Consider the following 12,647-nt stretch of genomic DNA (forward strand, 5'->3'; position numbering starts at 1 on the left):
GTCTGGTGGCATCTCTACCTGCTGGGACCCGGAGAGGTGACTCTGCAGGTCTCGGCTGTGCCTGCAGCGGGATCTGTGCATGCGTGCCTCAGTTTCCCAAACCCGCCTGGACCCCGCGGCCCCCTTGGGCCCTGTGGGTCCGTCCACCGGGGCCACGCTGCTCCTGAGGCACTGTCCGAGGGCCTTGCAGCCCGTCCTGCCGCCCGGAGACCCAGGGGCCCCCGGGAGGACTGACCCCCAGATCCTAAACTCACTCCGTTGTTAATGTGGCTCTTGCTTCCTTCTCCAGCTCCAGACCCTGTTAGAAGTTCCCAGGGTATCCGATGCCATAGCTGCACCTGAGTGTGCCCTGCATCCGACTGTACAATCGTATCATTATTTATTTATTTATTATTAATTAATTAATTAATTTATTTATATATTTTATTTTATTTATTTTTTATTTTATTTATTTTTCATTTTTAAATTTTTTAAAAAATTATTATTTATTTATTTTTCTTTTTTCATTTTTTGGATTATTTTAATTTTTTATATTTATTTTATTTTTTATATTTATTTATTTATTTATTTATTTACTTATTTATTTATTTTTTATGTATCATTTTTAAAATTTAAACTCCACCAACATTGTATCTGTCCTTTGGGGGCTCACACCTGCCACTCCTCCTCCTCTGCCTTTGTCTCTCTTTCTGAGAAGAGACTTTGCCTCTTTGCCGACGTCTGTCTTCTTCCCATTTGACAATCCCAGTCCCTCTGAGACCCTCATCCAGGGGATTCTTTTCCTGTCCTACCTTTGATCTTCTGCGCCCGTTACGAGCTAATCCATCTTTGTCACAGAATGTCGAACACCCACACGTTAGTGTGTCCGTTGACTGAAACGTGTTCGCTTTGTGTAATACACGTCCAAAGTACCGGTGGTTGGCACTGGTTCCGTGGCTCAAGGCTTCAGTCTTCTTGGTCCCAGAGTGGCAGCTGTAGCTCCGCCCATCACATCGTTGTTCCAGGCAACAAGCGAGAGGGAGCAGGGAGAGGGAGGACCACCTGCCCTGCCCCTGGGCTCAGTAGTGTCTGTAAGTCCCACCCAGATACGTGCCCTCGTGCCCTGTTAGACACCCTGGCTGCTGGAAGCCCGAGAAATGTAGGATTTATCTGGGCATTTTGCCACGTAAGTCAGGTCAGGTCTCTGTGGATGAGCAAGACAAGGCAGTGGATGTTGAGTGGGTGTCTCTGGTCTCTTGTTCTCCTGAGTCCTGTGCTCAGGGGAGGGTCGGTTGGACCCTGTTGTGTGACTGTCCTATGATACGGGGTAGACGATACAGCTTCAGTGTGAGCCATCACTGTGCATACACACGGATGGATGCGTGTGCGTGGATGGATGTGTGCGCACAGACGGATGTGTGTGCGTGTCCATGGACAGATGTGTGTGCCCATGGACGTATGTATGTGCACAAGGACAGATGCATGTGTGCGCGTGGACGGATGGGAGTGTGCATGGACGGATGTATGTGCACAAGGACAGATGCGTGTCTGCATGCATGGAAGGATGTGTGTGCGTGTCCATGGACAGATGTGTGTGCCCATGGACGTATGTATGTGCACAAGGACAGATGCATGTGTGCGTGCATGGACAGATGTGTGTGTGCACACGGACGGATGCGTGTGCATGTGCACAGGGGAGGCCGCCAGGCGGCCAAGACTGCCTGGTCCGTCCCTGGGGGCACGGACCCTCCGTCCCAGGGAACCGGGGAGGCTTTCCCGCATTCCGTCCCTGGCGCGGCTGGGGCGCATCCACGAGCCACCTGGAGGGAAGTGGCTGCACCTGCGTGGGGCACCTGTTGGCTCCCCTGCCCTGCACCCTCTGGCCCAGAAAGCCCGGGTCTCAGTGTAAGGGTCGTCCTGTTGGGGGGATACATGTCGCTTCCGCAGCCAAGAGTGTGAAATGCACGTGGCTCGTGTCTCGGCGGGGAGGGCGGAAGGGGTGTTGATGCTGAGCGCCCGTCCTCACGCTGGACATTCCAGGTGGGAGTCTGGTCGCGGGCCCAGAGGGCGGCTGCGCCCCGGCAGGTCCTCCCAAGGACACACGCGGGACAGTGGGAGACGCCAGCGCGGGAGACCTCGTGTCCCGGTTGGGGCCCGCATCCCGACCCCTGCACGCTCACATGCAGGGCCTCCCGTGTGCTGTGTCCCGGGGAGCGTCCATGCGCTGGCGATAAGGGACTCTCTTTGGCTGCCCGGCCAGAGCTCTGCAGGTGCTTTTGAAGATTTTTATTTTAATTCATGAGACACAGAGACGCAGGCAGAGGCGGAAGCAGGCTCCATGCAGGAGCCGGATGCGGGACTCGATCCCGGGACCCCGAGGTTATGCCCTGGGCCGGAGGCAGGTGCTCCACCACTGAGCCACCAAGTGTCCCTCCATGTGGGTCTTTTCGTAATTTCTGTCTCTTTTGATGGCGCGCGATCCTCCTACCTTCTTCTGGTTCTTCAATCATGATTTCGCCTAGTTCCTTGGACATATTTATAATCACTGCTTTGTTGCCTTTGTTAATCCGACATCTGGCGGCTTTCACAAGCACTTTCTGTGGCTTACAGCTTTTTCTGGTGTGTGTCGTTCTTTCCTGTTTCCATATATGTCTCACAATTTTTTTTTTTATTGGAAACTGAGCATTCTGATGATGCACGCAGCCATTCTGGGCACCGCTGGGGCTTGTCGTGGCTCTGCTTGTTGGCGGAGTTTCAGCGAGGCCTGTTGCTGCCCCCGCGGAGGACGGGCAGCCCGCGTGCGCCCCGTGTCATCGGGGGGATGCAGGTCGGGCGCGGCTTCCCGCCTCCCGTCTGGGCATAGCCAGCTGTTGCCACCGATTGCTGGCTGACTGCTCTGCCGCTGTCACCAACGGCCTGGGACACGAACTGTTCCACAGCCTAATCCAATCAAATTTGGGCTTCTTGGTTTTTTTAGAATTTTCTTTCTTTACCCTAGGGAGAGGGAGGGAGGGGAGGTGCAGAGGCGGAGCGGGAGAGACTCAAACAGACCTTGTCCCTAGCGCAGAGTGCGACCTGGGGCTGGATCTCGCGACCTGAGTCAAAACCAAGAGTCAGGGGCCCCCCGCTTGGGCTGCTTCGCACCGATGCTCCCTGGCCCGCGTCGGACATTGCTGTGCCCCCAGGAGGGCTCGTCCCGGGGCTCGCCCGCCCCGGCGGTTCGCCCGCGTCTGCGCGTGTCCCCAGGCTCTCGCCCTTGCCCAGAGCTCCGTCGCCCAGACAGCCATGCCCGAGGGCCTCAGCGTCCCCTGCCCTGGCTCACGTCAGGGGGCCTCGGGGAGGACTCTGGAGGTCGCCACCCCGCAGCCCGCTTCCCCTCCACGCCGGTCTCCGAGCCGCTGCTCTGCAGAGGGGCAGCCCCTGCAGGGGCCGAGCGCGTGCTGCCGGAGGACACGAGCCTCGAGCTTTCTGGAACTCAGCTGGGCCATCGGGAGCGGGCGGAGGGGGCAGGCGGGGGGCGGTGACGCTGCACACCTGCCAGGAAGACCGCCTCGGCCCGGAGCTGGGGGGTCCCCGTGCTCTGGAGTGGGGTTCCCGTCTCGCCGGGCGGCCCGGCAGGCGGGGAGCGGTCCCAGCCCAGACCCCGTAGGGCCTCTCCGCTCGGTCGACCCCACGAGCCCTCCTGAGGACCTGCTCTCCCGGCCGCGTGCCCTGCAGGCCACTTCCGGAGGCTCTGAGCCGAGCCCTCCATGACCGGTGCCCGTTCTGCACGGAAGCGGGTGTGCGAGGCGTCCCAGGCCGTCATGCCGGAGCCCGGCCTGCTTCCCCCCACGTCGATTCACATCCCCTCTGTGCTGGCCAGTGGCCACGCCGGCAGGACTGCGAGCCCAGGGCGGGTGTTCACGCTCCCTGCTCCTGAGGCTCTGCGGCCCCGCCCCTGCCACCGCCGCGCACGTTTACGGATTCAGGTGACCTCTCGTAAGAGCAAGTTTGGGTGATTGGGAGACATTACATGAGGGCAAGTGCCGTCCTTTGATGAGACTCCAAGTAGGAAGTCACTCCCGTGTATCATTCGCAGAGAAACCAGGGAGGCGCCGTAGGTGCCTGTGCACCCGTGCATCTGTGCACCTGTGCACCTGCGTACCTGTGCATCTGTGCACCTGTGCACCTGTGTACCTGTGCATCTGTGCACCTGCGTACCTGTGCATCTGTGCACCTGTGCATCTGCATGCCTGTGCACCTGTGCATCTGTGTACCTGTGCACCTGTGTACCTGTGCATCTGTGCACCTGTGCATCTGTGCACCTGTGCATCTGTGTACCTGTGCATCTGCGTGCCTGTGTACCTGTGCACCTGTGCATCTGTGCACCTGTACACCTGTGTGCCTGTGTACCTGTGCACCTGGGTACCTGTGCACCTGGGTACCTGTGTACCTGTGCACCTGTGCATCTGTGTACCTAAGTACAGGTGCACACAACCCATGGCGCTGGCCGGCCCCGTTGGTGTGAGCTCTTTGACGGATCATCTGGGCTTTGATCTGTGGTCGGAGGGACCCAGGGTGATACTAGGACGTAGTCACCGCCCGATGCTTGAGCCGTGGGAGCCTTAGGAAGACCCCGCCTGAGTGCCCGCTGCCCAGCTTGGGCACCGGGTCAGTCTGGCGCTGCCCCCCAGGTTACCCACAGCGCCCCCGAGTAGCTTTCTCAGGAATTCACTCGCCTGGTGGCCGCTGACCATGGAGCTGTGGGGAGGCGACCCCGGCACCTGCCACCACCTGCTGTCTGGAGGCGAGTCCCGGCCGCACCTGGGCGGACACCTTGCGCGGGAGTTGCCTTCCCCGGAAGTCTTCCCGGCAGCGCCCTCCGAGCTGTCGTGTTCCTGGTCTCTGTACTGTCGGTTAAAGGCTGAGCTGTGGGAAAAAAAAAAAAAAAAGGCTGAGCTGTGGGTCCACCTGGTGGACGGAGCTCCGAGGGCTCCCTGCGAGGCAGCTTGAGTCCTGCTCTCAGGCCCCGTGGGGCTCCTGGCTGTGCTCTGCGGGTGGCTGGGTGGGGTCCGGCTCTGAGGCCACCGCGTTGCTGGGGTGGCGACCCCTTCAGCCACTTGGTCCTCACGGGGAGGGCTGCTCGGCTGCGCCCGAAGCCCCCGGGACGTGCGGCAGGAGCCACCCGGTGGCTGGAAGCCTCGGCCCCTCCTGGTACTGTCCCCCGGGTGGCCGCACGCCCACCCCCCCCCATGCCGCCCTCTTCCATAATCAGGCGTCAGATCTCTTCCTTTAGGAAAATGTACCACTTTATGGGGTTTTTGATTTTTTTAAAGGCTTTTACGTATTTTTTCGAGAGCGTGGACACGTGGTGCCGCTGACCACCGTCCGTCTGTGGCGCGTCCCCGGGTGGCCCTCCGGGACTCTAATCCGCAGCTCGGGGGACGCACCACGGGCCATTGCCGCCGCCTTGTCGCGTGGCTCACCTCTCAGCTTGAGTGCCCGCGGGCCCCTCAGTCGGCGGGACGGGAGGGTTGGGGCCCCGCTCCGTGTCGGGCGCCTGGAGTCAGGCAACAGCAGGACGACGACCCGGGGGACTTGTCACGCAGCCACGTCACATGCACCGGAACAGTGATTTGACCGTAAGCGTGTGAGACGCTCAAGTAACGCAGCTGCTTGGCGAGGCCTGGCCCCCCCCCCCCCCCCGGTCGCCCAGCTCGTAGTCCCCAGGTCAGCTACTTGGAGCGACAGGTGGGCGAACAGATCCCCATTTTTTTTAAAGATTTCATTTATTTATTTTAAGTGGGGGAGGGGCAGAGGGAGAAGCAGACGCCCCGCTGAGCAGGAGCCCACGTGGGGCTCGACCCCAGGACTCCGGGGTCGTGACCTCAGCTGCGAGGCGCACAGACGCTTCGCCACTGAGCCACCAGGCCCCGGATTCCTGTTTCTATTCTCATGGGTCTTCACGGAGATGCTATTAGGTGTGCAGGCGCCCAGGATGGGCGGCGATACCATGACACCGCTTCTGGAAGCCCCATCCCTCCTCGCGGTGACTCTATGAGGTCGCTGTGCGGTGTGGGTACGACCCTGCGTGGCCGCCGGGTCCCGGGAGCTACCGTGCACGGCTCCGCGTGTCGCAGGCCAACCCTGGGTCAGGGTGCCGTTGGCAGAGTTGCCTTACGTGGAGAAGCAGCAAGCGCCCGGTCTGGTCCCCGCCACCCGACCCTGCCCCACCAGGTCTTCACGGACGGGGGAGCAGCAGGCGTGGGCGGGGGGGGGGGCCTCCGCCCCAGCTCCGACTCCGACTTCTCTCGAACGCAGCACCTGCTTTGCTTTCAGCTTCTCCCTTGTACCAGATGGAGAGCGATTCCAGGATTTGCTGACCACGTAGGTCCATCGGCGCCTGTGTCCGTGGATGACGGAAACCCCCTCACCGAGTTAGGATCCTCTTCTGAGTCTTAGATTTTTGAAAATCCAGACTCTCCCGTCGATTTGGGATCGTTATTTTCTTTTGCTGTATCCGTGAAAACGGACTTAGAATTTACCCCTCTTGGGTCCGAATCGTCCTAACCGTGTTTCGGTTTCATTTAACTTCCAGGTTCGGTGACGGTTACACGGTCAGGATCTGGCTGTGTCAGGAAACACACGCACACGGTGCGATTTCGGACTGCCTGAAGCTGCACTTCCCTGGGATCCAGTTTAAGGTAGGCCGGCGTTCCGTATTCACTTCCTTATGGGGAAGTTGGGTCAGCGCCTTTGTCCTTTCCCGTGTTCTGCCCCGTGCTGTTACGAGGTGCTGCCTGCCCTGGGCCTGATGGCGAAGCACAGGCCGCACGTCCCCGCGGCCCCGGAATAGCGCGGACAGCAGATACGCTTGGCCACTCGGAAGGACGGCGCCTGTCTGAGCGCTCTGTGGGTGCCCCAGAGTGGACCGTGGGTACAGGCCCCCCGCTCTCCGGGGGCACAGCCCCATTGCACGGCCTGTTCTGTTCAGGAAAGAAGATCGCAAAAGGCAGTGTCTTCCAGGCATTTGCCGTAGGGCTCACAGACTTGGAGGCTCCCGCGTTATCTCACAGGGAGCGCGCTGTGCTCGGCATCGTAGTCCCCGGCTGACCCGAGGCAGAGCGCGATCCCTGACGTAGCAGCATCTCCATCAGCGGGGAGCTGGTTACACCTACGGGACCTCGAGCCCCAACCTACTGAACTCAGCTCTGCGTTTAAGGAGGCGACCCGGTGATTCCCAGCGTGCTAACATTTTAGAAGCAGCAGCTACAGTATCTTGGATAACTACGTGATTGCGGTTTTCCAGAAATAGGTTCTCACGTGTGAGGCAGCTCTCACCTGTCCATTCCCGCAAGAGCTGCTGAGCAAAAGCCATCGATGAGCAGCAGCCGTACGAGGCCAGGCGTGCGTGCTCAGGCTCTCCTCTAAACGGTCCGATAGCGGACTTGCTGTTCTCCCCCTTTGCACATATGAAAACGAGGGTTGGAACGTTTCTTCTCTTCCCAGGGGTGAGGACAGCGGGAGCTCTGCTCCTGACCCAGGGCGTTCAGGTGCCCCTGCATCCCCTTGCTCCACGACAACTTCCTCCTTCTCAGTAGGCGAGGCACCTTCCTACCCCCGGGACGGCTTCCCCACAGCGGGGGCAGGGCAGGGGTGGGGGGCATGCGAGGGGGCAAAGCGGCAGCCCAGCCTTGAGGAGGACCCCTTGCCAACTGTGCCGTCGTCCGTACGCACGGACTGGAGACTCTCAGAGCTGTCCTGCCATCCGCTGCCCTTTAGGTGTGTGGTTTGAAAAGGATGACAATGCATTTATCACTTAAAAGCCGCAGGATCCGTTCTGCTCAACAGTTGCTAATCACGTGAGACGATTTACAAGTTGTTTTTGGCTTTCAGGGGCAGCACCTTAACTTACTGGAATATCATTTGCCAAAACAATGGGAGTGCTTAGCGGATCTGTTCCGAGTCCTAGAGAACCACAAGACCTTCCTGAATATCAAACATTACTCCATTAGCCAGACCACTTTGGAACAGGTATGGTCCCCCCACCCCCGAATACTTTGGCAGGTTGCATTTTGGCGTGTTCTCGAGGCCTCCCCCAGCTGATCTCAAAACTAGCCAGATTGCTTCGTGAGGCCTTTCGTTCTTTAAATTAAATGCTCATTTTACAAAATAGGGTGGTGGGTGTTAGCAGGTGTGTCTGTGGTCAGCTCTCTGTTCAAGGTGCATATTCAGGAGGGCTCCCGTCTGTCCACGGTTACGCTGGGCATTCATGCCCCACCAACCTGCCCCTATGTGTTTGCTCCCCCCGCCCTAAATGTCTAAGGGGACTCTGCCCCTTGGCTGAGCCATCGCTGACCTTGGGAAGCAAAGTGCTTGGTTTACCGAGTTCCAGAAGGGAGAATGAAATCCCACCTGCGTCCTAAAGCCCCAGAATTTCCAGGTGCTTTCATGATTGTCCTCAAATGGATCTGTGTCCTCAAAGGATCCACCTGCTTATGGTGGTTTCCGAGGCGGTGGTATGAGCGACAGCTTTATGGTTTTCGGGAAAAGTTGGGCGGTGCTTTGAGATGACTCTTCTTACTATAGTGGAGAAGAGAAGGTCTGGTGTCCGTAGAGGTTCACAGTGATTTCCGTCATTTCATTCAGGTATTTATTAAGTTTGCTGCTGAGCAACGGGAACCTTCACAGTCTACTCCGGCTGCACCTCCTGACTCCTACCAGCACCATCACCTGCCTATCTAAGCTCCGAGGGCACGTGTCCAAGAGGAGTGATACCCTCTTTGGTTACAATTCGTCCTCAAAGATCAGAAGAGCCTGGGCACCGCGGAGATGCTGGGAGTCCGCTCCAGGCAGTCGAATCCACCCTCTCCTTCCTTTCCTCTTGAAACTCTCAGTTAACGGGTAACCCGCAAGCTGGAAGATGGTTTTCTGTAGATTTTTGGGGTGTTCCTCCCACATGGCTAATCCCTTTGTCAAACCAGGGAGGAGCCGGCTTCTTTGTGACGGGGGGCATGAGTCACCCCAGAGTCTAAACCGAGACATGTTGGAGCTGTCAGACACATTTCACTGTGCTTTTAAGGAAACTGAGGCAGCCAAGGCTGGTAACTTTCCTAACCGATCTGTTTAGGAAATACTACCTCCGACTGTCTTCTGTTTCTGTCCCCTTTCACTAGATAGGCTTACGTGTGTTTAAATAAAAGGTCAAGGATTGAAACACACATTCTTTGTAATATTGGGTATTATATGGCATGACATGTAAAAATAGCCATTTTTTTCATACAAAAGATTTTTTAAAAAAAATCAGAATTATGGAGATTTTAATGACTGCTGTAGCAAAATTAAGTAAATTGAACCAGGTACCCTCTGTCACTTACACAAGTTTTACCCAAAATTCACAGATTTTTAAATACGGGGGTTATGGAAAGAAATATAACATGGGTGTGTTTTACTTTTTTCTGGGTTTCTCAGTGTTCTTACTGCCTCCTGGCATTCTGAGCCACATTCTAGTTTCAAGACCAATGACGTAAACTAGTTACTTCTAATTTTACCAGCAAAATCAGTACAATGTGTAGTAAGTAAACATAAATCTTCAAACACTTAAAAATTTTCTGACAGTGACGCCAGCCTTAGAATTATTGTGCTAGTGTTTTCAGATATAAAGCTCTGTGATGCGGCTGCAAAGGGCCGTGGGCCCTTGACATTCTGCACCTGACGGCAAAATGCGATATGATAAATAATAAAATCATTTTAAATGATAAAAAGTCCTTTTGTCCACCACTGAAAATCGTTTCTAGCCAGGCGTTCCTGAGCTTTGAGATATTCCTCAACCTCCTTTGGATATTATTTCCCTCAAATTTCAGCGGAGGGGTGCGTCAATTTTAAAATTCGATCTTAAAAATAAAAATAAAATAAAATTTGATCTTATCCAGTTAATTTTTTGAGTCATAGTAGCTCATGGCCAAAAAGTTTCCAGCCACAGGATTTCACTGAAATCTCTCTTTTCTGATGCCATTCAATACTAAACATATTTTTAACTTGTCAGGCTTCAGCCAGTCACGGAGAGTATTGCTGAATGATTTCGATTCACAGGAATCCCATGAATTATGCTTTCTTAAAGTTTAGGGTTTAGGATTTCTTACAGCTGAGGGTTTAGGATTCCCCCCTTGATTCTGACATGGTCTCACTGTCAAATGGAAGATGTAATCCTTTGTTATGATTGTTGCTGAATCCATCCATAAAACCCCTGCGACACAGGAATGTGTTTATACTGCTTTGTAAATACGAGCATAAATAAACGAGACGGGCTTTGATTGAACCGGATTTTTGGAGCGACCTTGCGTATTTCCTTGCATTGTCAGGGGTCCCCGTTAGCCGATCGGGGAGGAAATGTACCTACTCAAGAGCTTTTAAAGCTTGAAAAGGTCACCGTTTGATTGAGCTTCAGGCCGCGATGTTCTGCTCTTAGGGATTCTTTTCTACTCTTGGAGCCGCTTTATTCTTGAAGGTTCTGCTTCCAGGTAGACCTTTGAACAATAAACAGGAAGAAAAAAGAAACTCACTGTGTGAAAACGCCCCAGACGACTGGACAGGAAAGGTCAAATCTTATGTTGGTGTTGAAAATGTCATCGCATTCATAAGTCATGCAGATGTTTTACGCCTTTGGAGTTAAACATTTGCCTTAAGACCTTTGGGCTTGTGGTCACACAACTGAGACTGTTAAACAAACTGCCTTCTTTTGAGAGCTTTCGGAGGAGAGTCCTGCCTAAGGCAGAGATCGCCGTGATTATCCCGGTTCCAGCAACCCAGCTTTTATGGCATGGCTTATCTTTACCCGGATATTTAAACAGAGGGTGTATTAAAGCCTCGTGCACAATCAGGATTGGAAAAGGCAAACAAGAAGCGTATTTTTAGAAGAGTAAACAGTGGGGAGCCTAAGGTTACAGGGGGCTCGGCTCAGCGGATGTTGAACGGGGAAACACGCAACACGATGGCTCTCTAACCCTTCGGGAAGTGTACTCCGTCCCCCGCCCTCCCCTGCTACTTGGTGTTCATACAACGGCGACGACAGTGACCGGACTACTTTAGCTGCATCACAGAGTTCCACGCCCCCTCCTCCCCCACCGAATACGGGATGCAGACATTTAACCTGTTCAGACTGGTTTGGGCATGTTTTCGTCCGGCTTTGCTGTGGGACGTTGGGGTGTTTCAGCTCGATGATGTAGGCTGGTGGTGCCTGACAACCCAGTTTCTCATACTCCAGTGATTCAAAGCCACACACACACACACACACACACACACGCACGCACACGCGCGCGCATTCTTTCAATTCATACTATTGAGCCCATTGTATGTGCATAAATAGATGATGGTTATGGCAAACATGAGGGTGGTACCTGGCAGGTAAAGGACCCAGAGTCTGTGTGTCCTTGGGAAGCAGGGGGTTACATGGGGAGGACTGGACGAGACCTTCAGGTAACAGGCACCGCTTGCTGTGGGGCCTCGGCTGGGTGCCTTCTAAGCAAGGGTGCAGGATCCAGCCTCATGAAAGGGTTACACCCTGGGGCATGAGGAAGCCCTTGGAGGGGAGGGAATGTCGGAGGGAATCCACAATATTCAAGACGCAGTGGACATTTGCCTGTTTGTCTGGTGGAGGCTGATACAGCAGTTCCATAGACCCAAAAACCCCAGTCAACCATCTTTACAGTCTCCCTTATGTTCCAAAGTGGCTGCTCGAGCACCAGCTATCACAATATTTTCAAAGCAGAAAAACACAACACAACACAACAAAACAAAATAAAACAAAAACATGACTGTGTTGTGCCCAAGATTGCGAATCCAAGAAACCACCAAGGAGCTGACACCGATGCAAGTACACAAGGGTTTATTTACAAGCTCAAGCTTGGGTCCAAGTGAACCCGATAGAGCAGAGCCGGGACTTGGACCCCGAAGTGGGTTACAGCTGGGTTTTTTATGGGCTGGTCTAGGGGATCTTCAGAAGGGGTGGAGGAATTTTTTCCATCCCTATATGGCGGAAAAGGGTGGGGGAGTTTCTTAAGATCTGATCTGGGATTCTCTGCCAAGGGCAATTCTGAGCTTTATTGTCTCTGATATGGGATTCCCTGGCCTAGGACATTCTGCAGTTTTTCCTGTAAAGCTCAGCTCTTATTCCCAGGGGCCTAAGACGGCTGTACTTGTGCTAATGCTAAACTTGAGGTGGAATGGCCTTAATTTTTCTCGGCCTCCACAACTGGATTAAGCTGGGGGCGGGGGGCGGGGGGACGCCATTTAAAGATGCCTAACCCACATGGTCAGGCTTCGAGGACGTCACCGTGCAGTTTTTACGGAGTCCCTAAAGTGACACGAGAGTTCTATTCTATGCAAGAACGAAATGGATACTGGATGGACGGCCAGCGGCCTCTACTCCAGGATCACAGAACAGGTTGTGTGCCATTTGCATGAGGATAGAGTAAAATCAGTTTGGGGCACATCGAGGCAAACAATGGGACTGTCTTTGGGAAGTCTGAGCTCTGAAGATCGTTTCTACTCCCAGAGTCGAAGCGACGTGTGGACCCCCAGGCCCGGTGCCATCTGTGTGTCTCGAGACGTCACGCAGAATGCAGTAGCCGAGGGGGAGAAAGAGGTTTATGGATATTTTCTGTTTGGAGTCAGTAAATAGCCCTGTCACT

The 12,647-nt window shown here is 54.7% G+C and overlaps 1 protein-coding gene across 1 annotated transcript in view; it reads left to right on the forward strand.

Annotated features, from left to right (window-relative positions):
• ABCA13 (ATP binding cassette subfamily A member 13) overlaps positions 1 to 10,281 on the forward strand; it is a 265,035-nt gene extending 254,754 nt beyond the window's left edge. The window contains exons 68-70 of the mRNA XM_055301220.1: positions 6,557 to 6,662; positions 7,855 to 7,992; positions 8,608 to 10,281. Coding sequence (XP_055157195.1) covers positions 6,557 to 6,662; positions 7,855 to 7,992; positions 8,608 to 8,703 — 340 coding nt within the window. The 3' untranslated portion in view covers positions 8,704 to 10,281. The remainder of the gene's footprint in view (positions 1 to 6,556; positions 6,663 to 7,854; positions 7,993 to 8,607) is intronic.
• Positions 10,282 to 12,647: the final 2,366 nt, after the last annotated feature.

Source organism: Nyctereutes procyonoides, unplaced genomic scaffold, assembly GCF_905146905.1.
Source record: "Nyctereutes procyonoides isolate TBG_1078 unplaced genomic scaffold, NYPRO_anot_genome, whole genome shotgun sequence".
NCBI lineage: Eukaryota > Metazoa > Chordata > Mammalia > Carnivora > Canidae > Nyctereutes > Nyctereutes procyonoides.